Below are 27,445 nucleotides of genomic sequence, written 5' to 3' on the forward strand. Positions count from 1 at the left end.
CTTCCCGCCTCATAACGCTGACACTACCGGAATATGGGGGTGGGGTTTATTCTGGTTGATTATGAATTTGCAGCCTTGCAAGTCTGCCAACCCTGCCTTGCAGATGGTGGCGTGGCCGCCACCCGTTTGCAAGGGCGATTCCCTCGCAGGGACTGCTGATGGATGCTACACAGTATCATCCATTCGCTGCCTAGGGGGATCCGCCCACATCATTCAACGGTCGGCAACCATTGGATGATGGCGAAGGTGCACACACATTAAAGTGACTCTCAAGTCACTTACATATTGCTTGGACGCTCAGGAGGAATTGGGCAAGCAGCTGACTTCCGGTGATGCCAGCAGGCCGCCCCCTGCACACGCGTCCTCAGGACATTTGCATATCCTCAAGGGAACACCAATGAAACGCTGAGTGTTCCCATATGCAAATGGACTGGCCCGCCGCCCCGCTCCCCTCTATGCCCCCACCCGCACACTGGAGTGCGTGCAACTGGCTAACACCCTGCGTCTGCACATGCGCATGAAATGCGTCTGAAGGAAGTGTTTTGTACACATGGGAAAACCGCCACGCCATCTATCGGCAAGCGCATCTACCCACTGCTATTAGATACAATGCCGCTACAGCAAAAGTCTCCGTATCATTTGGGCACGCCTTATACATATATGTTATCATGTATGTAATATATGTGCAGGATCGATCCCCGGAGATCGCCATCACGGAGTAAATCGGGTGATTTGCGGCTCCCAGCAATCAGCATAAACCATTATACATTGTTAAGTTCGCCACCTAGGCTCCTATTGGCTGGTTTCACTGGGCTCTGAGGGGCCGGCTTAACAGTGCATAATGATTTATGCTGATTCCCCGGGGGAACCTGCAGCACCCAGTACACTGGGTCGGCTGCTGCTGCATTTGTTGGTGCCTCGGATATATGGCCAAATTCAAGGGCATGACCCCATGGCAAGTAAGGCGTGACTTCTCTTGCGGGAAGTTACTGTGGGGCATGGTCAGTGCTGCGGGAGCTGCTGGCCATACCCAAGTCCCTCTCTCCCTTAAATATACGCTGAGCTTGACAGGGAGCCTTCCATCCCCCCAAGGACGCTGTGGCCTGCAGGTCGGACTGATCAGGTCATTGAGAGAAATGCCTACATCCTGATCTTTACAAGCTGTAGGCAAAACTGCAGAAATTGAGAGCATTGTATTTATTATAATTTATTATTATTAAGCACCAGTCTCTGATACAAAGCAGTCAGTGCAGACCAATGCAGCATAAATCATCGGTGGAACTGTATCCTATAGCACACACTGGAGTCTATTCCTACACTGTCATTATTCCTACTTGCTTGTTCTTGAACCACAAGGTCTAGAACAGTTAGGAAAGGAAGAAAATCCCAGCGGACAAACGAATGATGACAGAATAGGATCATCCCGGAGACTCGCAAACTGCAGCATTTGGGCGACAAGCGACTTATAGCCCGAAGCTCATTAAAACGGGTTCAGTGAGCTCATCGCTATATGTTACACGAATTGCTCAGCCTGCTCCAGTGTTATATAAATAATCTGCACAGCAAAATGCTGTGTCAGAGCTACACATTAACCTACAGGAGCACAGCGTTGTCTAATAACCGGGGTACAGTTGAATATTACAGTTTTCCACCATCCGATATATTATATATTGTCTTGAAAAGCTTTAGAATGTTTTTTTTTCTCCTTTCTATTGGATGTTTTAGTCACTTCTTTATATAATCAGGCAGTTTGGTTATTTCTATTGTCCTGAGATCATATTTGCCTGCTCTTCCCGCCAAAAATGTGTGATTGAGGCCTATGAACCAGGATGCCTGGACGGTGGACTACTCTCCTGGCATAACTCCCTGAAATGAGAGTAGTCCACCGTCCAGGGATCGTGGTTCATAGGAGGCCTTGATCACACATTTTTGGCTACCACCCTGTAAGAGGGTTAACGGTCGCACCACAAAACTTCCTCACACCACTTGCACTCTGATATCACCTGGAAAGGAGGTCCAGTAAGCCAATAGGCCTGGGGTACTTTATGACGCAAGAGTACCGCGTTCCTTGCGCTGGGCACAAGTTTGCCTGATAATAGAAAGACATGACTGAAAAGCGCATACAGAAACGTGTAATAAAAAAGGACGCATACGGGTTAATCTGGTTAGCTGCGAGTTGCCGTTTTCTCCGCAATTTCGCATTGCAAATTAATTCTGTAATCCAATTAGAAACTCGCACTGAACGTGTCAGAGCAAACTTGCATTTTTCTGTTCACACCACCCTAAGGGTGAGAGATACTAGAGAAAATCTTTATTTTAAAGATAAAATGTCAGGGCAGAACCCCTTGGACCTACCTCCTAATGACTAATTAGGCGTTTAGGTTTATTAAATTAGCTTAGATACTGTACTTGTCATTTTTGGGAGTAAATAAAAAAATAATAAACTTTTTCGTGACATGATTTACAGAAAAAAAAGTGGTTTGGGATACCTCACAGCCCTACCCTTGCATGTTTACATATATTAAAAAGAAATGATATACATATCTTAGATGAAGCAATTGAAAGATGATTTTCAAAGGAAGAATTTCCACCTAAAATGATAAACAAAAAAAACCTTTCCCAAATAATGGAATTGATACCGTGGGGTATTTTATCAGAAAAACATAATTGTGTAGTATTTTGATAAAAGAGTTAGTTTAATTTGTGCAAAATACTACCCAATGATGTTTTTCTGTTAAAATACCCCACGGTATCAATCCCATTATTTGGGAAAGGGCTTTTTTTTGGTTTTTGTTATCATTGTAGGTGGAAAGTCTTCCTTTGTAATCATCTTTCAATTACTTCATTTAAGATATGTATATCATATCATTTGAATATATTTAAACATGCAAGGGTAGCGCTGTGTGGTATCACAAACCACTTTTTCTTACATTGTTCACATGTGAGCGTTGTTTTGACATAACACTTGGTGATTATCATAAGCTGCGGAACCTTTGTTGTCGTGCACTTTATTTCTAAACACCCTTCATTTTTAAACGTTACATGATTTACACCAAATTTAGTGAAAGCATTTATTTAAACCCGAAGTATTCACTTTTGTACTTTTTATTTTTTTTTTATTTAAAATGTGCTCAAATTACTCCAAAGGAACCTTTTTTTTCTAATATCTTTTGCAGTTTTTAGTTTAATTTCTTTGTAACTAAACGAAATTCAGAAGCTTTTTACATTGTTTAACTTTTCATAAATAATAAGCACAAATCGGGTATTTGATAACTTTTAGAAGCATCTAGTGTTTCCATTCATTTATATGATTCTAACTAACGTGTCACTTTCCTGGGCCCCACTCATGCACTTCTCCCACATCACATATGGCTGACCATTTGCTCATTTGTGCTGCAAATAAGCATTTCTATTGGACTGGAGGATTTTCGGGAGCGAATGTCTGCCAGTTTCGTGAAATACCCTACAACGTGCACCTCACTGGGTTAATCCCAGAGATTGAAAGTGGACAAATAAATCAGACCCGGGGCCAGATGCACTAAGCTTCAAAAAGTGATAAAATTGAGAGTGATAAACAACCAGCCAATCAGCTCCTACCTGCCATGTCACAGGCTGTGTTTGAAAAATGTCAGGCAGGAGCTGATTGGCTGGTTGTTTATCACTCTCCATTTTATCACTTTTGAAGCTTAGTGTATCTGGCCCCGGTAATGTTGATGCAGTAACTAGTATTGCTGGGATTGTAGCCTATGAAATCGCTGGAAATTGACGTCTGCTGAATAAATCATACAGGGCCCTGTGATGTCACTGGTTCCTAGCTATTCATGGGCTGCATAGTGGTGCAGTCCGGTGTGTGTAGGACGCATCCATGCTAAATACAGACTGCTCCTATATGTCTTACCTCTCCAACAGACTTATCGCTTTTCCCAGCTCCCGGAAATGGGGACGGGATCTCCTCCACCTCCAGTACCTCCTAGGACCGGTCCAGTTGCAGTTCCCTCTCTGCGAAGGTAAATCTCTTTTACAATGTGCCCCTTTAATATGCTTCAAATGTTGTTGCTATATTGTAGTGTGATGATTGCCAAAATATATGTGTGTGGAAAATGATGTACAAGTTGCTCATTGTCCACTGCCATATATACTGTATGTGGAAAGTTCTTAAGGTGGGTACACACGGAACGATGTCGGAAGCATTCCAACATCGTTAACGAGTGTATCAAATCGTTCATCGTGAGTACACACAGAACAATTTGATATACTTGACAAAAGATTTGTCTATGATCTTCCTGCATGCAGGAAAGATCATAGACCATCGTTAACGATTCACGGGTACACGCATCGTTAACAATGCTTGGAACGATTGGAACGGCTGAGAATTTGCAGCCTTGCTATTCAACCAAAATAATCCTCTGTGTGTGCACCCCATAGCGACGGCGATGTGCGGTCCCCCGCGTCGCCATCGTTTGACTAGATGTTCACTGCATGTACAGTAGTTGAAATCTAATCATATCACCAGTGTTCTCATCGGAAAATACTGGTCCGCACAGATCGCTTTTTGTTTTATTATTTTATTTTTGTTACCTGTGGTGACTAATGTTTTTTTTCTTTCATATGGGGGCCAATGGGTTTGTTTTTTTCATGTGGGGGCCAATGTATTTCCCCTGTAATGGAACTGATGGCGTGCGTCCCAACTCTCAAAGAGATCAAGTCAATTTCATACGGGATTTGGTGGCTCCTGGATGTAACACTGATATTCTGACTGTATTGATCTAGGCCAGGCTTGTACAAACTATGGCCCTCCGGCTGTTGTGAAAATACAAGTCCCATCATGCCTTGCCACAGTTTTGCTATTATGGAATGCTAAAACTATGGCAAGGCATGCTGGGATGCGTAGTATTGACAACAGATGGCGGGCCGCAGTTTGGACATGCCTGTTCTAGGCTATTTGATTATCACATTGATACAAACCAGCTCTTATATTAGTGTCAGGTTGGGGAGCAGACGCAGGTCTCCTGGATGAAAAGGGCTTGGTTGATGTTTCGGGAATCTTGCTAACCTTGAGTGTGTTACATAAAAGTGTTGCATCAATCATCGCTGTCAGTATAGTGGCGATGATCTGCTTCAACAAGCGAAATGATTGCAGCGTACATTACTTCCATCGTGCAATGTAAGGCAGCCGTCTCTCCTGATGGTAGGCCATTAACATTTTAATGGGCATCATAAAAATTAATGGCACCAACTCGCAGCATCAGTGCCCATTGCATGGCTCGTAGTCACAAAAATCTTGCAGCAAACTTCTCTTTCTGCCATGTGCTGCCGTAGAAGTGCCGGTAAAGGGATAAAGAAGTGATATGTTTGTCCCAGGTTCCTGGCCTGTGTATTCTAACACCCCAGGAAGATGTTTGTGGATGATCTGCTTAGAGCTTTTGGTAAAAGCCGGATAAGGGTTCCTGGGGGTGTGGAAGTGAAAGAGAAGGGAGGGCTCCATACACAAGGCAATTTTCACTATCTCTACGTCTCTTCACGTTGCACTAACTGAGCGATTGTTGCTTTATAACTTCACCATGGTTAGAGAATTGCAGCATCCTAAAAAGATACTGGACGGACAAACCCATTGCCTCTCAGCATATTTAAGCAGGAAATGTAACGTGGCCATACTATTCCAAGCAATATTCGGAGGGTTACATTTACCCCTAAAACAGGAAAAAGTGAAATTGAATGGAGAACCCCAAATGTGTTCCCCTGTCTGTTATACAGGAGAGAGGTACAGTAAAAGCTTTGTGTAAATGTTGGTGGCAAAGTGGTTTGTAATGTAATCACGCCCCACAGTGCTGGGTTATGGGCTCAGTTGCAGCTTGGGCTCTACCTACTGTATACGGAGTTTGCATGGATTTTGCCACAGGGCCCAAAAACAGATTAATTTGCTGGGATAGTTGCCAACTTTCTGTGCCTTGGGGATAGTACGGCCATGTGGGTGTTGCGAGGTGTATCCATGTGTTCCCGTGTGTGAAACCGGGTTTATTATTTTCGGCATTGTATAGCAAGGGGCGGAGCCATAATGACTCAATTCATTGCGATCGTGCAATTGGCTGCCCAGACTGCCCGTTTCCCAAAAGAAGCAGGTGGCACGGATGGCCTCTGTGAAGCTTTCTATCTCCTCTGGGCATCTGGACAGATCCAGGAGTTTCCTGAGTGCTGGTGTTTCTGTATGTAGCGCTAACACTGACACCTCCTTTGCACTGGAGAACCGGCCTGGTGTACATGCTACTAATGTTGATGCTTACTTCTGATTGGGTAATGGACCACTGAAGCTGGTAGTGACATCATCATCGTTATTCCTGCTACATTACAGGACGTGTTTAAATAGTTTATTTTTGCTATCATAACAATGTTAAAAAACATTTTCTTGTGTTTATAACCTGCTCAGGTTTATATAACATACGGGATGTACGTCTGGCTTAAACCTGATGTATACTACTGGTACAGAGCTAGACGTATGTTGCATATGTGCATACAGTACTGTATTTGAATGTACATCTTGTTTCTTTGTGTATGTGTCCATCCCAGCATCTCTGTCTGTCTAATGGGGATATGACGCTTTGTTCTATCATTATACCACCCACTGTGGATGCAATGCACCCACATCTCTTTCAGGTATGAAAAGTGGTATAAAAGGCCTATTTCTGAGTTCCTATATATCCTTACAGTACATTCCTTCTTACGTGCATCACCAAAGCAACATCTGCATTAGAGGCTGTGTAATGCAATCTCAGCACTGCAGTCACACTGGGAATGATATGCTGCATCTTAATTGTCACTTTATCACATCTGCAAATCCTGGCTCCCCTTTTCCTGGTAAAGGCTGCCATCTAGTGGTTGACATGAATAATATTATTTCCAGATCTATTGCAAACAAGAAAAAACTCTAATATAGATCAAAGTAAAGTTGGAGCACAATTTACATTTTCCAGCAGAACTGATCATTTTAGTTGCAAAGGTCCTGACTATACACTGCTTGAGGCTGTCGCTTTGTCAATTATTGGCAATGTTCCTCAGATGAAAGTAGCTATAATTAGAGGATCACAGCTGATACCTGATTTTTAAGGGTCTGGTCACAATCCAGGGTAACACCAAGGACCTTGCTTCTGGTCCGTTCGCACGGGGCCGATGTTTTCGCATTGCGCATTTCTACACGTGTGTCCACAGCGACCAAACTGGCTGCTGATCCATTAGCATATGGAGCCGTGACGGACATGTGGGGGCGGGCAGCTGACATCATCGGTTGTCAGCTGTCCGCCCACTTCTCCCCGAGCGTATACGCATATGTAAGGTTGCTCAGAGCAACATATGTGTGAACGTTCCACATCATTCGATGATCGGCTACCATCAAATGATGTTGGTGTTCCCCCGCAGGCTGCGAATGGATGTTTATGTAAAACTTCACAGCCAGCGAACCACCATTTGCAAGGTGGGATCTGGTTCACTTGCAAATTCGCATTGGAGTGAATGAACCAGAATAACCCCCCAAGATCCCGCACATGATCAGTGATTTTCAGCTCTGACAGTCCAAGCATGTTCCAGTTGGTTGGATATGGTGTAGCCTTGTACATTCCCGTTGAGCACCGGCTGCAGCCCATACAAACCAGATTGGGCCTCATGGCAAGGCAGGGAGTGGCTTCCTACAGAAAGCCATCTCCCTGCCTATAGCAGCCCGGACTGGCAGTCCTGGAGAGAGGGAACACCTAACATGTGCAGAGAGTTAGATTTGGGGGAGTTATTGTTTCTGTGCAGGGACAATACTGTCTGCTTTATTCTTACACTGCAATTTAGATTTCAGTTTGAGCACACCCCACCCAAATCTAACACTCTGCACATGTTACATCTGCCCCACCTGCAGTGCAGCATGGTTTTGTCCATTTTGAGAACAAATTTGTCTTGTGATCAGGACTGAATTAGGCCCATTATACCCTCATTTTATGCTGGCATGCAAAAGCAAGGGTTCATTGTACAAGACAGGTGACTGGACACCTGATAAACTCTGATTCTGCCCAAACCACCCCAACATCCACCAGATAACACCCCTCTGCCAGCAAAAGTTGTGCCCTTTCCAAGTACATATGAATTTATGCCAGGTATGTCTAAAGAAGATCCAGGGGCACAATGCAGAGACTCTGGGGTGCCTTATGCTGTCTGTGACATCTGCTGTGCCCTTATGCTGTCTGTGACATCTGCTGTGCCCTTATACTGTCTGTGACATCGGTTGTGCCCTTATCCTGTCTGTGACATCTGCTGTGCCCTTATCCTGTCTGTGACATCTGCTGTGCCCTTATACTGTCTGTGACATCTGCTGTGCCCTTATACTGTCTGTGACATCTGCTGTGCCCTTATACTGTCTGTGACATCTGCTGTGCCCTAATACTGTCTGTGACATCTGCTGTGCCCTAATACTGTCTGTGACTTCTGCTGTGCCCTTATACTGTCTGTGACATCTGCTGTGCCCTTACACTGTCTGTGACATCTGCTGTGCCCTTATACTGTCTGTGACATCTGCTGTGCCCTTATACTGTCTGTGCCCTTATACTGTCTGTGACATCGGCTGTGCCCTTATACTGTCTGTGACATCTGCTGTGCCCTTATACTGTCTGTGACATCTGCTGTGCCCTAATACTGTCTGTGACATCTGCTGTGCCTTATACTGTCTGTGACATCTGCTGTGCCCTTATCCTGTCTGTGACATCTGCCGTGCCCTTATCCTGTATGTGACATCTGCCGTGCCCTTATACTGTCTGTGACATCTGCTGTGCCCTTATACTGTCTGTGACATCTGCTGTGCCCTTATACTGTCTGTGACATCTGCTGTGCCCTTATACTGTCTGTGACATCTGCTGTGCCTTATACTGTCTGTGACATCTGCTGTGCCCTTATCCTGTCTGTGACTTCTGCTGTGCCCTTATCCTGTATGTGACATCTGCTGTGCCCTTATACTGTCTGTGACATCTGCTGTGCCCTTATACTGTCTGTGACATCTGCTCTGCCTTATACTGTCTGTGACATCTGCTGTGCCCTTATCCTGTCTGTGACCAGCTGTGCCCTTATACTGTCTGTGACATCTGCCGTGCCCTTATACTGTCTGTGACATCTGCCGTGCCCTTATACTGTCTGTGACATCTGCTGTGCCCTTATACTGTCTGTGACATCTGCTGTGCCCTTATACTGTCTGTGACATCTGCTGTGCCCTTATACTGTCTGTGACATCTAATGTGCCCTTATACTGTCTGTGACATCGGCTGTGCCCTTATACTGTCTGTGACCGGCTGTGCCCTTATACTGTCTGTGACATCTGCTGTGTAGCTGTGTGACATTTGTCTTGTGATCAGGACTGAATTAGGCCCATTATACCCTCATTTTATGCTGGCATGCAAAAGCAAGGGTTCATTGTACAAGACAGGTGACTGGACACCTGATAAACTCTGATTCTGCCCAAACCACCCCAACATCCACCAGATAACACCCCTCTGCCAGCAAAAGTTGTGCCCTTTCCAAGTACATATGAATTTATGCCAGGTATGTCTAAAGAAGATCCAGGGGCACAATGCAGAGACTCTGGGGTGCCTTATGCTGTCTGTGACATCTGCTGTGCCCTTATGCTGTCTGTGACATCTGCTGTGCCCTTATACTGTCTGTGACATCGGTTGTGCCCTTATCCTGTCTGTGACATCTGCTGTGCCCTTATCCTGTCTGTGACATCTGCTGTGCCCTTATACTGTCTGTGACATCTGCTGTGCCCTTATACTGTCTGTGACATCTGCTGTGCCCTTATACTGTCTGTGACATCTGCTGTGCCCTAATACTGTCTGTGACATCTGCTGTGCCCTAATACTGTCTGTGACTTCTGCTGTGCCCTTATACTGTCTGTGACATCTGCTGTGCCCTTACACTGTCTGTGACATCTGCTGTGCCCTTATACTGTCTGTGACATCTGCTGTGCCCTTATACTGTCTGTGCCCTTATACTGTCTGTGACATCGGCTGTGCCCTTATACTGTCTGTGACATCTGCTGTGCCCTTATACTGTCTGTGACATCTGCTGTGCCCTAATACTGTCTGTGACATCTGCTGTGCCTTATACTGTCTGTGACATCTGCTGTGCCCTTATCCTGTCTGTGACATCTGCCGTGCCCTTATCCTGTATGTGACATCTGCCGTGCCCTTATACTGTCTGTGACATCTGCTGTGCCCTTATACTGTCTGTGACATCTGCTGTGCCCTTATACTGTCTGTGACATCTGCTGTGCCCTTATACTGTCTGTGACATCTGCTGTGCCTTATACTGTCTGTGACATCTGCCGTGCCCTTATCCTGTCTGTGACTTCTGCTGTGCCCTTATCCTGTATGTGACATCTGCTGTGCCCTTATACTGTCTGTGACATCTGCTGTGCCCTTATACTGTCTGTGACATCTGCTCTGCCTTATACTGTCTGTGACATCTGCTGTGCCCTTATCCTGTCTGTGACCAGCTGTGCCCTTATACTGTCTGTGACATCTGCCGTGCCCTTATACTGTCTGTGACATCTGCCGTGCCCTTATACTGTCTGTGACATCTGCTGTGCCCTTATACTGTCTGTGACATCTGCTGTGCCCTTATACTGTCTGTGACATCTGCTGTGCCCTTATACTGTCTGTGACATCTAATGTGCCCTTATACTGTCTGTGACATCGGCTGTGCCCTTATACTGTCTGTGACATCTGCTGTGCCCTTATACTGTCTGTGACCGGCTGTGCCCTTATACTGTCTGTGACATCTGCTGTGTAGGTGCTTTTCTATTACATCATTTTAAGTCATTCAATCCAAACACTTGTTTGAGTAATTGTAAAAGTCTGTAACCTCTCTGGTATTCATATAGATGTCTGTGTAGCACTATATGGCTATACTGTAGTTACCAATAACTGGCAATGTTTTATCCTATACAGGTCCACGTCAGATATGAATAAGAACAGGATGCCGGAGCCCAGTGGGAATGAGCAGGCACCAGGTGAGCATGAGGGGTACCAGCAGCTTATAGGGTGCTGCTACCCCCAGATCGTGCATGGATAGTGCAATCATGGCTGTAACTAGGGGGGCACACAGTGCTGCAGGGTGGGGGGCACCGTTACCGACACAGGTCCTGAACCTATCTTGAGACCTCTTTTTTATTCAGTCACACTGTCCTTGATTATATTTAAATTGCTGGCATGCGCAGGATTCAAACCCATAGCATGCAGCATTGCAGTCAGACACTCTATTCATTAACATATCTGATTGTGCATAGAAATCTAGAGAATTCTATATCTTTCTGTGGATTCAGCATATCGGCTTATGCTTGGCTGCACCCAAAAATAACCTCTCAAAATCCATACGTGAAATAACCATACCTCCCCCCACATGGTGGCTCTGCACCAGCCACGTACAGTGTGCACCAGGTTAACGTCAGGCCTACTTACTCCGGCATGTCCCTGTGTGATGTCCCTGTGTGATGTCCCTTTGTGATGTCCCTATGTGATGTCCCTGTGTAATTGCATGTCCTTGTGTGATGTCCCTGTGTGATGTCTGTGTGTGATGTCCTTGTGTAATGTCCCTGTGTGATGGCCCTGTGTGATGTCCCTGTGTGATGTCCCTATGTGATGTCCCTGTGTAATGTCCCTGTGTGATGTCCCTGTGTGATTGCATGTCCATATGTGATGTCCCTGTGTGATGTCCCTGTGTGATGTCCATGTGTGATGTCCCTGTGTGATGTCCCTGTGTGATTGCATGTCCGTGTGTGATGTCCCTATGTGATGTCCCTGTGTGATTGCATGTCCGTGTGTGATGTCCCTGTGTGATGGCCCTGTGTGATGTCCCTGTGTGATGTCCCTGTGTGATTGCATGTCCTTGTGTGATGTCCCTGTGTGATGTCCCTGTGTGACGTCCCTGTGTGACGTCCCTATGTGACGTCCCTGTGTGATGTCCCTGTGTGATGTCCCTGTGTGATTGCATGTCCATGTGTGATGTCCCTGTGTGATGTCCCTGTGTGATTGCATGTCCATGTGTGATGTCCCTGTGTGATGTCCCTGTGTGATTGCATGTCCTTGTGTGATGTCCCTGTGTGATGTCCTTGTGTGATGTCCATGTGTGATGTCCGTGTGTGATGTCCCTATGTGACGTCCCTGTGTGATGTCCCTGTGTGATGTCCCTGTGTGATGTCCCTGTGTGATTGCATGTCCATGTGTGATGTCCCTGTGTGACGTCCCTGTGTGATGTCCCTATGTGACGTCCCTGTGTGATGTCCCTGTGTGATGTCCCTGTGTGATGTCCCTGTGTGATTGCATGTCCATGTGTGATGTCCCTGTGTGATGTCCCTGTGTGATTGCATGTCCATGTGTGATGTCCCTGTGTGATGTCCCTGTGTGATTGCATGTCCATGTGTGATGTCCCTGTGTGATTGCATGTCCTTGTGTGATGTCCCTGTGTGATGTCCCTGTGTGACGTCCCTGTGTGACGTCCCTATGTGACGTCCCTGTGTGATGTCCCTGTGTGATGTCCCTGTGTGATTGCATGTCCATGTGTGATGTCCCTGTGTGATGTCCCTGTGTGATTGCATGTCCTTGTGTGATGTCCCTGTGTGATGTCCGTGTGTGATGTCCATGTGTGATGTCCCTATGTGATGTCCATGTGTGATGTCCCTGTGTGATGTCCCTGTGTGATGTCCCTGTGTAATGTCCCTGTATGATTGCATGTCCATGTGTGATGTCCCTATGTGATGTCCCTGTGTGATGTCCGTGTGTGATGTCCCTATGTGATGTTCCTGTGTAATATCCCTGTGTGATGTCCCTGTGTGATTGCATGTCCCTGTGTGATGTCCCTGTGTGATGTCCCTGTGTGATGTCCCTGTGTGATGTCCATGTGTGATGGCCCTGTGTGATTGCATGTCCCTGTGTGATGTCCCTGTGTGATGTGCCTGTGTGATGGCCCTGTGTGATGTCCCTGTGTGATGTCCCTGTGTGATGTCCCTGTGTGACGTCCCTATGTGACGTCCCTGTGTGATGTCCATGTGTGATGTCCCTGTGTGATGTCCCTGTGTGATGGCCCTGTGTGATGTCCATGTGTGATGTCCCTGTGTGATGTCCATGTGTGATGTCCCTGTGTGATGTCCCTGTATGATGTCCATGTGTGATGTCCCTGTGTGATATCCCTGTGTGATTGCATGTCCGTGTGTGATGTCCGTGTGTGATGTCCCTGTGTGATGGCCCTGTGTGATGTCCCTGTGTGATGTCCCTGTGTGATGGCCCTGTGTGATGGCCCTGTGTGATGTCCCTGTGTGATGTCCCTGTGTGATGTCCCTATGTGATGTCCCTGTGTGATGTCCCTGTGTGATTGCATGTCCGTGTGTGATGTCCGTGTGTGATGGCCCTGTGTGATGTCCCTGTGTGATTGCATGCCCTTGTGTGATGTCCCTATGTGATGTCCCTGTGTGATGTCCCTGTGTGATTGCATGTCCCTGTGTGATGTGCCTGTGTGATGTCCCTATGTGATGTCCCTGTGTGATGTTCCTGTGTGATTGCATGTCCGTGTGTGATGTCCGTGTGTGATGTCCTTGTGTGATGTCCCTGTGTGATGTCCGTTTGTGATGTCCCTGTGTGATGTCCCTATGTGATGTCCCTGTGTGATGTCCCTGTGTGATGTCCCTGTGTGATGTCCCTGTGTGACGTCCCTATGTGACGTCCCTGTGTGATGGCCCTGTGTGATGTCCATGTGTGATGTCCCTGTGTGATTGCATGTCCGTGTGTGATGGCCCTGTGTCATGGCCCTGTGTGATGTCCCTGTGTGATGTCTGTGTGTGATGTCCATGTGTGATGGCATTGTGTGATGTCCCTGTGTGATGTCCCTGTGTGATTGCATGTCCTTGTGTGATGTCCCTGTGTGATGTCCCTGTGTGATGTCCGTTTGTGATGTCCCTGTGTGATGGCCCTGTGTGATGTCCCTGTGTGATGTCCCTGTGTGATATCCCTGTGTGATTGCATGTCCGTGTGTGATGTCCCTGTGTGATGTCCCTGTGTGATGTCCCTGTGTGATGGCCCTGTGTGATGGCCCTGTGTGATGTCCCTGTGTGATGTCCATGTGTGATGTCCCTGTGTGATATCCCTGTGTGATTGCATGTCCGAGTGTGATGTCCCTGTGTGATGTCCCTGTGTAATGTCCCTGTGTAATGTCCCTGTGTGATTGCATGTCCCTGTGTAACGTCCCTGTGTGATGTCCCTGTGTGATTGCATGTCCCTGTGTAACGTCCCTGTGTGATGTCCGTGTGTGATGTCCGTGTGTGATGTCCCTGTGTGATTGCATGTCGGTGTGTGATGTCCGTGTGTGATGTCCCTGTGTGATGTCCCTGTGTGATGTCCCTATGTGATGTCCCTGTGTGACGTCCCTGTGTGATGGCCCTGTGTGATGGCCCTGTGTGATGTCCCTGTGTGATGTCCCTGTGTGATGGCCCTGTGTGATGGCCCTGTGTGATGGCCCTGTGTGATGTCCCTGTGTGATGTCCATGTGTGATGTCCCTGTGTGATGGCCCTGTGTGATGTCCATGTGTGATGTCCCTGTGTGATATCCCTGTGTGATTGCATGTCCGTGTGTGATGTCCCTGTGTAATGTCCCTGTGTAATGTCCCTGTGTGATTGCATGTCCCTGTGTAACGTCCCTGTGTGATGTCCCTGTGTGATGTCCCTGTGTGATGTCCCTGTGTGATGTCCCTATGTGATGTCCCTGTGTGACGTCCCTGTGTGATGTCCATGTGTGATGTCCCTGTGTGATTGCATGTCCGTGTGTGATGGCCCTGTGTGATGGCCCTGTGTGATGTCCCTGTGTGATGTCCCTGTGTGATGTCCCTATGTGATGTCCCTGTGTGATGTCCCTGTGTGATGTCCCTGTGTGACGTCCCTATGTGACGTCCCTGTGTGATGTCCCTGTGTGATGTCCATGTGTGATGTCCCTGTGTGATTGCATGTCCGTGTGTGATGTCCCTGTGTGATGTGCCTGTGTGATGTCCGTGTGTGATGTCCCTGTGTGATTGCATGTCCGTGCTCAGTGCAGGCCCCATAGGTGTGAGATCTGCACACGGATTGTGCGCTGTACAGATTTGTATATTGCCCATCTCCCATTGGGCTCCATGTACTGAGCATTCATATACACATGTACATACATACACACACATGTATGCACATACATACATACGTACACATTTACATACACACATACATACACATTTACATACATACATACACATTTACATACATACATACACATTTACATACACACATACACGTGTACATACATACATACACATTTACATACATACACATTTATATACATACGTACACATGTACATACATACATACACACACACATGTACTTACATACACACATGTACATACATACACACATACGTACATACATACATACATAGAGGTGACTTAGTAAACTCTCAGGTGTTGGGCTACGTGACACGTGTGTTAGGCAGACCTCTATCCACGCCTGTTCCACGTCTGCCCTGTGCTCACATCCCCCCCGAGACGAAGGCACCGCCTGCCGCCTGCTCTGTTACTCTGTTCCACAGGAGACCGCTCCTCATTAGCTGCATCCAGCAGATGATAATAGTCAGCTCCACAAGGCAATTCCTGGGTGACCGATCTGCTGCACCAGTGCGTGCATAGAAACAAAGCCATGATCCACTGCTAGCAACAAAAGACTAATCAATTACAGAAAGTACCTGGCACGCTGCGTATTGTGACTCCGGCTGTCAGCAAGGCGCACGTGGCCACGTGCAGGAGGAGACTAAGGGCCCGATTTAGCAAGGCGCACGTGGCCACAGGCAGGAGGAGACTAGGGGCCTGATCCAGCAAGGCGCACGTGGCCACAGGCAGGAGGAGACTAAGGGCCCGATTTAGCAAGGTGCACGTGGCCACAGGCAGGAGGAGACTAAGGGCCCGATTTAGCAAGGCGCACGTGGCCACAGGCAGGAGGAGACTAGGGGCCTGATCCAGCAAGGCGCACGTGGCCGCAGACAGGAGGAGACCAGGGGCCTGATTCAGAAAGGCGCACGTGGCCACAGGCAGGAGACTAGGGGCCCGATTCAGCAAGGCACACATGGCTGCAGGCAGGAGACTAGGGGCCCGATTCAGCAAGGCACACATGGCCGCAGGCAGGAGGAGACTAGGGGCCTGATTCAGAAAGGCACACGTGGCCACAGGCAGGAGGAGACCAGGGGCCGGATTCAGCAAGGCGCACGTGGCCGCAGGCAGGATGAGACCAGGGGCCGGATTCAGCAAGGTACACGTGGCCGCAGGCAGGAGGAGAACAGGGGCCTGATTCAGCAAGGCGCACGTGGCCGCAGGCAGGAGGAGACCAGGGGCCTGATTCAGCAAGGCGCACGTGGCCGCAGGCAGGAGGAGACTAGGGGCCTGATTCAGCAAGGCACACGTGGCCGCAGGCAGGATGTGACCAGGGGCCGGATTCAGCAAGGCGCACGTGGCTGCAGGCAGGAGGAGGCTAGGGGCCTGATTCAGCAAGGCACACTTGGCCACAGGCAGGATGAGACCAGGGGCCTGATTCAGCAAGGCGCACGTGGCCGCGGGCAGGATGAGACTAGGGGCCTGATTCAACAAGGCACACGTGGCCGCAGGCAGTAGGAGACATGGGGCCTGATTCAGCAAGGCGCACGTGGCTGCACTGTACTGCACACACTAATTCTAAGCATAATAAAAGGTGCTGACATGCTGAGACTTGAGGTGTCATACAGAAAAAAGAGGGGGGTGGTCTCCTGCTCTGGACGTGAACCGTAGGAATGGTAGGGACTGACATGGCCATGGTGGGTGGGACAATAATTTTTAATCAAAGATTATGACGAAAACCTCGATTTTACTCAAACGTCAAATTGCAGTTTATTAGATTACTTCTGATTGTCAGTGTGTTCAGGGCCAGATTCAGACCAGCGATCAGCTAAACGCCGCCCACACAAGCGAATTCGTTCACATGAGGGGAAAACCAAGGAGGCCGCTGCTGATGTCAGCGACCCTCCCTCCCAGCGGCCGGGGAACGCCCAGAAAATGCAGGGTTACCACCCCCAAATGGGTTAAGGATGTCAATCACCCTGCCAGCAGCCAGTGACGGTTAGCTGGCTGTCTTCTCACGGATGCGCACAGCATACCCCGCCCAATAATTTGCAGCATTGCCTTCAGGTCTGAATTTTTTTCAGTGTGGTCCCACAAGCAAAATGCCTGGAGGCTTAGCCACATTATGGGTATTTTTCGGACATGTCTACCCCCCCCCCCCCTCCACGGAATTATAACACCGTTCAGCAATCTAGTGACCGGGATAATAAGATATTTGTCTGTAATGATAATAAAATATGAATATAACGAGTTTCCGTTTTCCACTCCTTAGGTAACTCCGTGCCGGCTGTATTTGCCATACCTGGGAACCGGGCAGGGTATTCCGGCTATTACATTCCTCAACCGCCAGCTTCATACCGGAACCAGGCTTGGATGTCCTATCCAGGAGACAATGAATTACCGGGACAGTGGGCCGACTCGGTAAGCCTGTAGACCATGTGAATATGGAATTGCACTCTGTATATCTATTCCGCATTACTTAGGTTCTAATTGAAAGTCAACCAGAACTTTCTTCTTGCCACATCTTACCGGAATAGCTCATATTCTAGCCGAAATCACCTGCTTAAGACACAGAAACACAGTGTTGCTGAGATTTGCCAGGAATTTCCTAATTTCTCCGTTCTAGGTTTTCATATGATTATATGTCAGCATCAGCATTACTGCCGCAAGTAATAATGAGTCCTACAGCGCAAGCTTATAGCTCCCATGGGCATATAATTAGAGAAATAGCTCAAAAAGTCGCTGCCCAGAAGAATAACCACCCCTTGCAACGCACGTAGGGTGGAAGTGATCAGAGACCCACCCAAAAACCACCTGGGCATGCCCGTATTTTCTGCCCTTAAATGCCAGCGTCCTGTCAGTCAAACTGCGGCTACTGCAGTCATTCGATTTGCGAATTGTCTGATTAGCGATCCATGCTGAATTAGATCCCGTGTTTGATAAATGAAAGGAGCTGATTGGTTGGTAGTTTATCACTCTCAAATTTATTTGTCTCCAAGCTTTGATAAATCTCCCGGTGGGAAAAGGTGCCCATACACGTGTCATGTTTGGGCCGATTTCACCCAATCCCGACGGATTGTGCCGAGAAAACGTGCCAAATCACATGTGTTTGATGCCCCCCTTGGGTCTGCTGCGCGGTCCCGTGCGCATCAGTCCTGAGCCGGAGGTCGGACCTGCTGCCCGTCCGACCTCCGACTCTGCCCTCCTACCAGCAGCAGGGTCGCATGCGATCCCGGCGCCCAGGAAGGTCCCTAGGGCAGCACAAGGGGGTCGGATTGCCCATACACTTCTGCAATACATCACAGTAGTGTATGGGCACCTTAAGAGCTGACTATGGAACATGACCCAGGACCTCAGGGAGTCTCCCAGTGTTGTGGTTACGATAAGATCAGTAGTCTTATCCAGAATAGAAAAGTAAAAAAGTCTTCCTTTTACTTGTGACTGCACAGGTTCCTCTCCCCGGATACATTGAGGCTTATACAAGGTCAAGATACCCGCAGGTCTCTCCTTCCCGGCTTCCTCGGCAGTTTGGCCAGCCAGTCACCATACATTCAAGCTTAGACCACGCTGCCGGTCCATCTATCGGAGCTTCTCAGCAAAGTTTGACCGACACGGACACCCCAGATGCCTCAATAACCAACCTATCCACGGCTGCGTTGGTAAAAGCCATAAGGGAGGAGGTTGCTAAACTGGCCAAAAAACAGACGGACATGTTTGAATTCCAGGTCTGAGAATACGGCGAAACGATCCGATGGGATAAAGCGTACCACGTCCAGCTACAGTGCCTAACAAAAACCAGGACTCACGTGGGATTTTATGCTATTTTTATTGAAATGGGTAAAGGACAAAGGATGCCCCTGTTTCTAATACTGTCACTTTGATTTTAATTATATGTGACAAATAGAACATTAGTTTTCTATTGAACGAAGCACCAGGAAGAACCAATCACTTTTTTTTGTGTTGGAAAAATGAACAGTATTTATTTATAATCAATCGATCGCGTTTCCAGACGTTAGAAATGATCCGATATGCTTAAAAAGAAACAAATAGCATCACATTTTATGTTAGCACAAGCCGAGCTTGCTGATCTGTACTCTTGAAGTGGGGAGGGGGGAGGGGGGGGGGCTTCAAGAAAATGGTAGGTGGGTAATCTGTGGTTCCCCCACTGCAGTTTGTGGACACATCGGAACTTGAGGTTCTGCAGCAGCTGAAGAACCACAATGCAATGATCTCTTGGTAAGCAAGTGAAGAATACTTTCATTCAACCATTCAAGGTTACCCGTATAATAAGAAATGTACAATACTATACTATTTCAAGGTCCACCTGGTGAAGAGTTTCATTGAGTAAGCGCCTATTCCTCTCAACGTTGAAAGGTTTCTCAGAATGGCGTTCCGCCAATGCCGGTAAATTGAGAACCTTGTGTAAATTTGGCTTAGAACACGATCTCCAGCCAACCATACAAAAAAGCTTCTGTCTGTCTGAATCTTCTATTCTTCAGCAAGAAATAATACTAAGTCTGAATCGGGGACTGAAGAAAATTCTTGGTTTAACTGGAAGGGAGCACTCGCGGAGGTTTACTATCCGGCCGAGGAATGCGCGCTGACAGAACCCTACTATGTAAAAAGCTGTGTGTGTGAATTTAAGATGTAAATACGGCAGGTGCTTTTCTGTAGAAAGAAGCCCTCGGTCATTGAAACCAGCGATGATTCCATCTGGATACAGGTTAATCTGATATCCCGGTCTGTATAGAGCCTCCTTCTACTACTCAGCAGCTGGGTATCTTTACAGAGAAGCTGCCATAGAAATGTATAATGGGCATCCTATACTGCATTACAGGCAGACGGATCTTCCATCGTACCCCTGCAGGTCACTGTTGATAGGCAGCCAACGTCAGAGGTGGGGTTGTACCTTGGATGTGTAATCTTGTGCTTGCATGCATCAGATAAGAGCCAGCACCACCTGACCTTAGGACAAACATAAGTGATCTCTGGGTAGTTTAGCGTTGACTACTTGTTTACAATAATAGAGAAGGAACCAAGATGTTATAAATGGCAGCTCTATCCTCTTGTCCCGAAATTCAGACGGTCTGGGGTTGTACAGATTACTAGGACTGGGGGCTCCTGGTAGGGAGATGTCAATACACCCCTGACCTGTGCTCACATTCATATCAGTGCAGAGGATGTCAGCAGGATGTGGCCGCACCCTACAACTGGCTAAACCCCCACTACGTGAGCTTGATGCCCATGTGATGTATCAGGAGACCTGATTGTGTAACTGCTCATATGAGATTTTTATGCCCACCAAACATAATGATTGTACAGTACGAAGTTTAAAGGGAAAAGTAAATGGACCAAGTGGTGCTTATCTGCCACCAAATTATACACAAGGCAGGCTAGAAGTTCTAGTCATCTGTCACCCTATAGCTGGATCATACATTAGGTAACATAGTCTCCTGTCCAGAGGGAGCCGGAGGGGCATAGATTACCCTAACCCAGTGGTTCCCAAACTTTTTTGCATCACGGACCCTAGATTATCAGAATATTTGTCGCGGCACCCCTAGTTGCAAAGCTTTCTACCGAGAATTTCAGAAAACAATATTAAATGAAATAAGTTGTGCCTATATTTCATCCTTAGGTCCAGTTATGTGGTGAAGGACAGGATTCACTTCTGTTTATCCACATATTTTAAAACTGGAAGCCACAAGCACTGGCTTTGCCTATTACATTGACCTTAAATAATTTGAATCGGTTCTGGACCACCAAACCGAGGCACCCCTGCAAGTGCTCCAAAGCACCCCAGGGAGCCTAGGCGCACAGTTTGGGAACCACTGCCCTAACCTGTTGGTGTTTTGTTGCTTTTTTTTACTCTTTTTACAAATGGACATGGGAAGGGGACCAAATCATTGTGTTGCCAAGGGTTCCTTGGGGGTCTTCATCTTGCTGGCAGTGGATTAAAACCCCATTTATAGCCCAGGATGCATTTGTAAAAATTGTATCCTTTACCAGCCATAACTCATTATGGTACTGTTATTACCAGCAGTATGGACTAGGACAGGGCTTCTCAAATTCGGTCTTCAGGTCACCCGCGCAGGTGCATTACTCATTGACACATTATAAATGATCCACGGGTGGAGCTAATTAATTCACTTGTGATTCTGTGAGACCTGCAAAACACTGTGTGGGGTCCTGAGGATCGAGTTTGAGAACCTGTGGGCTAGGAAATCACTATTCAGGTCAGTAGTAGGGTAGACATGTTTAGTATGGTGCCAAGGTGTGACCAGTCTTCAGAAGTATTTGTTGCAAAAATGCAATAGAAAAATACCAAAAAAAGTAATACAGTGACTTTTGGCAGAAGACATATAGTTCTGAATAGATGACGTGTGACAGGTCCTCTAGCGGTGGCAATGACCAGTTCTGTACATACAGTAAGTGGCCATTATTTGTTGACCAGTTCTGTACATACAGTAAGTGGCCATTGTTTGTTGACCAGTTCTGTACATACAGTAAGTGGCCATTGTTTGTTGACCAGTTCTGTACATACAGTAAGTGGCCATTGTTTGTTGACCAGTTCTGTACATACAGTAAGTGGCCATTACATTTCTAATTTTTCACTTTCCTATCGTACAAAATGAGGTGGCAAAAAACCTTTCCATGTTTTCTACAATATACATATCAGGCTTTGGGAAAGACTACAGGGGGAAATAAACTAAAATGGGAATTATATTTCACATGGGATATCAGAATCGACTTCTTATTTATTTGCCACCTTTTAGAACAGGGGTGGCCAAACCGGTCCACGAGATCTACCAACGGTCCACGTTTTCCAAATTTTCCACATTTTAAAACCTGCTGCATTCATTCCTACTATAGATCCACGGGTTGGGATCATTCGTCAGACTGCATTTAGGTCTACAGTCATTAGGTCGACCCCACTAGGTCGACTGGCAGGAAGGTCGACCTGACTTAAGGTCGACATGGGCCAAGGTCGACATGACTTAAGGTCGAATTTGCATAAAGGTCGACATGAGGAAGGTCGACTTGTCATAAGGTCGACATGGGTTTTTCACTGTTTTTTTATCCGAATGTCGACACAGTCGACATGGACACAGTTGGCAATGAGAATCGGACCCTCGCATCGCTCGCTTCGCTCGCGATGCTTCGGGCACGGTGCCTCGCTGCGCTCGGCACACTATTTTATTCTCCCACCACGCCCTAGTGGATGGTAGGGCATGAAATACCGCCTGTCGGCACATGTCGGCTCAAAAAACAGTGAAAAACCCATGTCGACCTTATGACCAGTCGACCTTCCTCATGTCGACCTTTATGCAAATTCGACCTTAAGTCATGTCGACCTTGGCCCATGTCGACCTTAAGTCAGGTCGACCTTCCTGCCAGTCGACCTAGTGGGGTCGACCTAATGACTGTAGACCTAAGTTCATTCTAATAGATGACCGCATCCCAGATCCACAGGTGGCCTGAAAAACGCAAACTCTTGGCAGACCTTAAGGAAAGTGTTGGCCACCCCTGTTCTAGAAGATAACAGATCGAATCTGATTGGTTGCCGATCCCATCTTAAATAGGACCCTCATCTTAGTAAATATCCCATTACATTATCTACTGCAAACGCAATCCTTGGATGGGTTTATTGTTGATCATGTTTTGCTTTTCTTTTTGTGTTTCAATCTTCTTCTTTTTTTTGTGGGATTGTGGTATTTACAACAATAAGACATTTTGTCATGTAAACAAGTCATATATATGTACATATATATATGAAATGTATTTTTGTAATCGTTGTAAATATATATTGTACATAAAATACAGATATATGCAATCGGTTAGGCTGCAATGGATTGTTCCGATGACTGACTTGAACAGAGGAAACTTCAGGGCAATTTATATATATATATATGTATGAACAAATGATTGCCTTGAAATGTTATCCAAATAGATAAGACCTGATTTCTACCCAGTATATTCGGATGTTTTCTGTACCGGCTGCCTTGAAACATTTAACATGTGGTTATTGCTTTCCCCTGTGACATGCTACTGTTGCTTATTTGCTTGTATTAATTATCTCAATAATACATTTATTAAAATCAAAACAACATATTTTAATACACATTTTGTTCAACCTGACATTTCCATTTCCATCAGCAGAGCCCTGTTGTCCTATTGTACGGTGATAATACATTATTGTGTTCTCATTTATTAATGATAAGTAACTTTGGGGCAGGTTTAGACCTGAGACTGGTATTAGGCCAATATTAAATGAAAGATCGCTTGGGTATAACATTAAACTGGATCCGAACTTTCGGTTGACAGTTAATACGCATTATATCAACCTGGTCAATAGGTACACATGGTCTGTATGTCAACATGATAATGGTCAATACAACATATGGTTGACATGTAGATAACTGTAGACCCTATGAACCACACCCCCATTGAACACACCCACGGACATGATAAAACAATGTGATCGCTACAGGTCCTTCTCCTGGAATACTTTGCTGTAAGTAGCCCATAGGCAGTGGTGTAATAGTAGCCCCCGCTGTGGCTTGGAGGCGCTGGCTAAGTGTGGGAACCTTAGGCCTACAGGAGCTAGTGCTTCACTGCTGCCGGGACCTGCAGAACTATTTGTCTGCTGTCCTGGCGCTCCTCCTGCTACCACTAAAAATACCCCTTACAAAATGGCCACCTCCACACAGAAGACTGTTATTGAGGATGCAAGAGGAGGTGGGGAGGGCTACAATGTGGCATAATGGGGCAGATGTAATAAGCTTGGTGAAGAGATAAACTGGAGATAAAGTGGAAGGAGATAATGCACCAGCCAATCAGCTGTATTTGAAATATGACAGTTGGGAGTTGATTGACTGGTGCATTATCTCCTTCCACTTTATCTCCAGTTTATCTCTTCACCAGGCTTAATACATCTGCCCCAATGTGAGCCAGAGGCACTACAATGTGGCATTGTGAATTCAGGACACCAGTGAGACATATGTACTGGTAACAAGGTATGGAATAATGAGATTTGGGGGCACTGTGTAGCATTATGAATACTGGCAGAACAACAATGTGGCATATTATGAAATAGGGCACTATGATCTTGCATACAATAAAATAGGGCACTCTTGGATCATAAAAGACCAAAACTAGAGGTGTTGGAACAGTGTTGTCACCCAGGGCACTTGTGGCGTGCAGAGCCATTCGGGGGAAGGTTCAATGTGATTGTTTGGTGAGCAGAGCCAGGGCAGGGTGGATTAATGCCCTGCTATGGCCGGTACTGTCCAGCTATGTTGGCAGGACTTTTCTCATAATGGGGCCCGTCTGGGGTGGTAACGGGGAGTGGAAGCTAAAACATAGGTGAGGCCTGGATGATTTTAGGGTGTGTATCTGCCAAACGCTAATAATAACATGGCGCCTGTCACTACTACCGTGTCCAGGCTGCATAGCCACAAGGCCCACAGCAACCAGCATCAGCCATATTGGAAATTGTTCTAGATCAATTACAGTTATCTTCATATTTCTCAATTGTTCAGGGTTGCCTACCTGCCCCTTTCCTTCAGGGAAAAAAATGCTCTGTTCCTGGCCTTCCCTGGTAATGTATGATTGCCAGCACCTGTGGGGAGCTAGGTAACTGATAAGAAAGGTGTCACCACAGGTGCTGGCAATCATACATTACAAGGGAAACCCAGGAACAGAGCATTGTGTCCTCCTGGAGAGGGGCATGCTGGGAGGTATGTATAATGTATGATTGCCAGCACCTGTGGGGAGCTAGGTAACTGATATGAAAGGAGTCACCACAGGTGATGGCAATCATACATTACCAGGGAAGCCCAGGAACAGAGCATTGTGTCCTCCTGGAGAGGGGCATGCTGGGAGGTATGGATAATGTAGGATTGCCAGCACCTGTGGGGAGCTAGGTAACTGATAAGAAAGGTGTCACCACAGGTGCTGGCAATCATACATTACCAGGGAAGCACAGGAGCAGAGCATTGTGTCCTCCTGGAGAGGGGCATGCTGGGAGGTATGGATAATGTAGGATTGCCAGCACCTGTGGGGAGCTAGGTAACTGATAAGAAAGGTGTCACCACAGGTGCTGGCAATCATACATTACCAGGGAAGCCCAGGAACAGAGCATTGTGTCCTCCTGGAGAGGGGCATGCTGGGAGGTATGGATAGTGTACGATTGCCAGCACCTGTGGGGAGCTAGGTAACTGATAAGAAAGGTGTCACCACAGGTGCTGGCAATCATACGTTACAAGGGAAACCCAGGAACAGAGCATTGTGTCCTCCTGGAGAGGGGCATGCTGGGAGGTATGGATAATGTAGGATTGCCAGCACCTGTGGGGAGCTAGGTAACTGATAAGAAAGGTGTCACCACAGGTGCTGGCAATCCTACATTACCAGGGAAACCCAGGAACAGAGCATTGTGTCCTCCTGGAGAGGGGCAGGTAGGCAACCCTGCAATTGTTTGATACATTTCATATTGAGGATTATTCTGGTTCACTTTTTCTGACAAGTTCCTTCTTAGATGGACAAAACCATGTGCACTGCAGGGGGGGCAGATGTAAAATGTGCAGAGAGAATTCGATTTGGGTGAATTATTTTGTTTCTGTGCAGGGAAAATACAGATTGCTTTATTTTTACACTGCGATATAGATATCACTTTGAAGTAAAACCCCACCCAAATCTAATTCTCTCTGCACAAGTTACATCTGCCCCACCTGCAGTGCACATGGTTTTGTCCATCTAAGAAGGAACTTGTCAGATAGAGTGAATCAAAATAACCCCCATTGTCACAATAGAAGACAACCGGCAGGGCATATATAGAGACAGAGGCAAGGTTAGAATCACAATGGGAGGAGGTGGATGAGGGCTAAAGGAGTAGAACAGTGAACTTTCAAGCAGGTTCTAAACATACTATAAACAGTGAATGGATCCCCAGACCAGGGGTGAATTGGTTGTGCATTTATTGCCCCATAGAGGTAATATAGTAGTAATGCAATAGTTAATGTTAAGCCCAGTAGTAATGCCCTACTTCACCTTTTGCCCTATAGTAATACCATATTTACCAGCCCTGTAACAGAGCGCCAATGTACCCTGTGCTTCATTTGCCCCCCTGGATGGCACTCACGCCATCGTTAGTAATCGCTGCAGGAAGGGTGGGTCTTATTGCATCCCCGCACTAGCTGCTGTTCAGGGCACCTTACATTATGTTCCAAGCGGCAACAGAACTTCCACCACACAAGTATGGGAGCTATGAGCGAAGCACAATCCGCAGCCAAGGGCAGGTACGGCTGAACCACCAAAGGCTGTCCTGCTGCTCCCCCCGCACACCCTCCTTATGGCCTTGTTTATTCTCATTACAGGTTGAGTATCCCTTATCCAATTATTCCAAAAACCATAGCCTCTAAAATGTACTTATTTAAAATTTCTAGCTAAAAAAAACTACTGGGAACATCTGTAACTGGCACTACTGGGGAAATAACATGTAACTGGCACTACTGGGGAAATAACATGTAACTGGCACTACTGGGGAAATAACATGTAACTGGCACTAAATATGTGCAAGGATATGATTGATTGGCATTAGAATCCAGTGCCTGAGATTGGACACAAACTTTTTTTCATGTTTTAAAACCTTATTTCATGCACAAATAAAATATATTTGTGTGTACTTCAATGTGTTTGATGTGTTTATACAACATAAATGCCGGATACCTCAAATATAAAAATATTCCAAAAGTCGGAATAATCCCTTATCCAAAATTCTTCTGGTCCCGAGCATTTTGTATAAGAGATACTCAACCTGTATACCATACTGCCCCCCATTCATTATATGCCAGATTGTGGTGCGCCACGTTCAAAATATGCCACATTGTAGTGTTGAGAGTACACATACTGGCCCTTATTCTGATTGAGTCGGACGGCTGCGTGTGCGGACGGCCGGCTGATGTTTTGTGTTTGCGCATGTGCAGAGGCGTTTCTTCGCATGTGCGACCGCCGTGCACATCCGAATACAGCGTGAATTTCATGCAGAAAACGATCGTACGGAACCATCCGAGCAGGGGGTGGAGAGGGGCATGAAGGGCTGTTTGGGCTGGTTACCACTTGTGTATGCGTATATGGTAATCCACCCGTGACGCACGTATGGGGGGCTGACAGCTTACATAGCCGGATGTCAGCTGGCCGCCCATATCCCTGCTTTCACACGGATAACTGCCCGAATGGTCTGGAGCACTCGGGACTGCCTGGCCTCTCGGACCGCC

At 46.8% G+C, this 27,445-nt stretch overlaps 2 protein-coding genes across 4 annotated transcripts in view; one reads left to right on the forward strand and one right to left on the reverse strand.

Moving 5' to 3' along the window:
- Window positions 1–23,294, forward strand: part of KIAA1549L (KIAA1549 like) — a 163,891-nt gene extending 140,597 nt beyond the window's left edge. For 2 of the 3 annotated variants that reach the window (XM_083164311.1, XM_083164313.1), the window contains 5 exons: window positions 3,910–4,007; window positions 10,968–11,029; window positions 17,446–17,594; window positions 18,623–22,051; window positions 22,644–23,294. In XM_083164311.1, coding sequence (XP_083020437.1) covers window positions 3,910–4,007; window positions 10,968–11,029; window positions 17,446–17,594; window positions 18,623–18,904 — 591 coding nt within the window. In that variant the 3' untranslated portion in view covers window positions 18,905–22,051; window positions 22,644–23,294. The remainder of the gene's footprint in view (window positions 1–3,909; window positions 4,008–10,967; window positions 11,030–17,445; window positions 17,595–18,622; window positions 22,052–22,643) is intronic. The other variant, XM_083164312.1, reaches the window with a different exon arrangement.
- Window positions 1–27,445, reverse strand: part of C11H11orf91 (chromosome 11 C11orf91 homolog) — a 107,623-nt gene that overhangs the window by 42,624 nt on the left and 37,554 nt on the right. The gene's annotated exons all lie outside the window — the stretch shown is intronic.

The sequence above is a fragment of the Crinia signifera genome, chromosome 11, assembly GCF_055691185.1.
Source record: "Crinia signifera chromosome 11, ASM5569118v1, whole genome shotgun sequence".
Classification (NCBI taxonomy): Eukaryota; Metazoa; Chordata; class Amphibia; order Anura; family Myobatrachidae; genus Crinia; species Crinia signifera.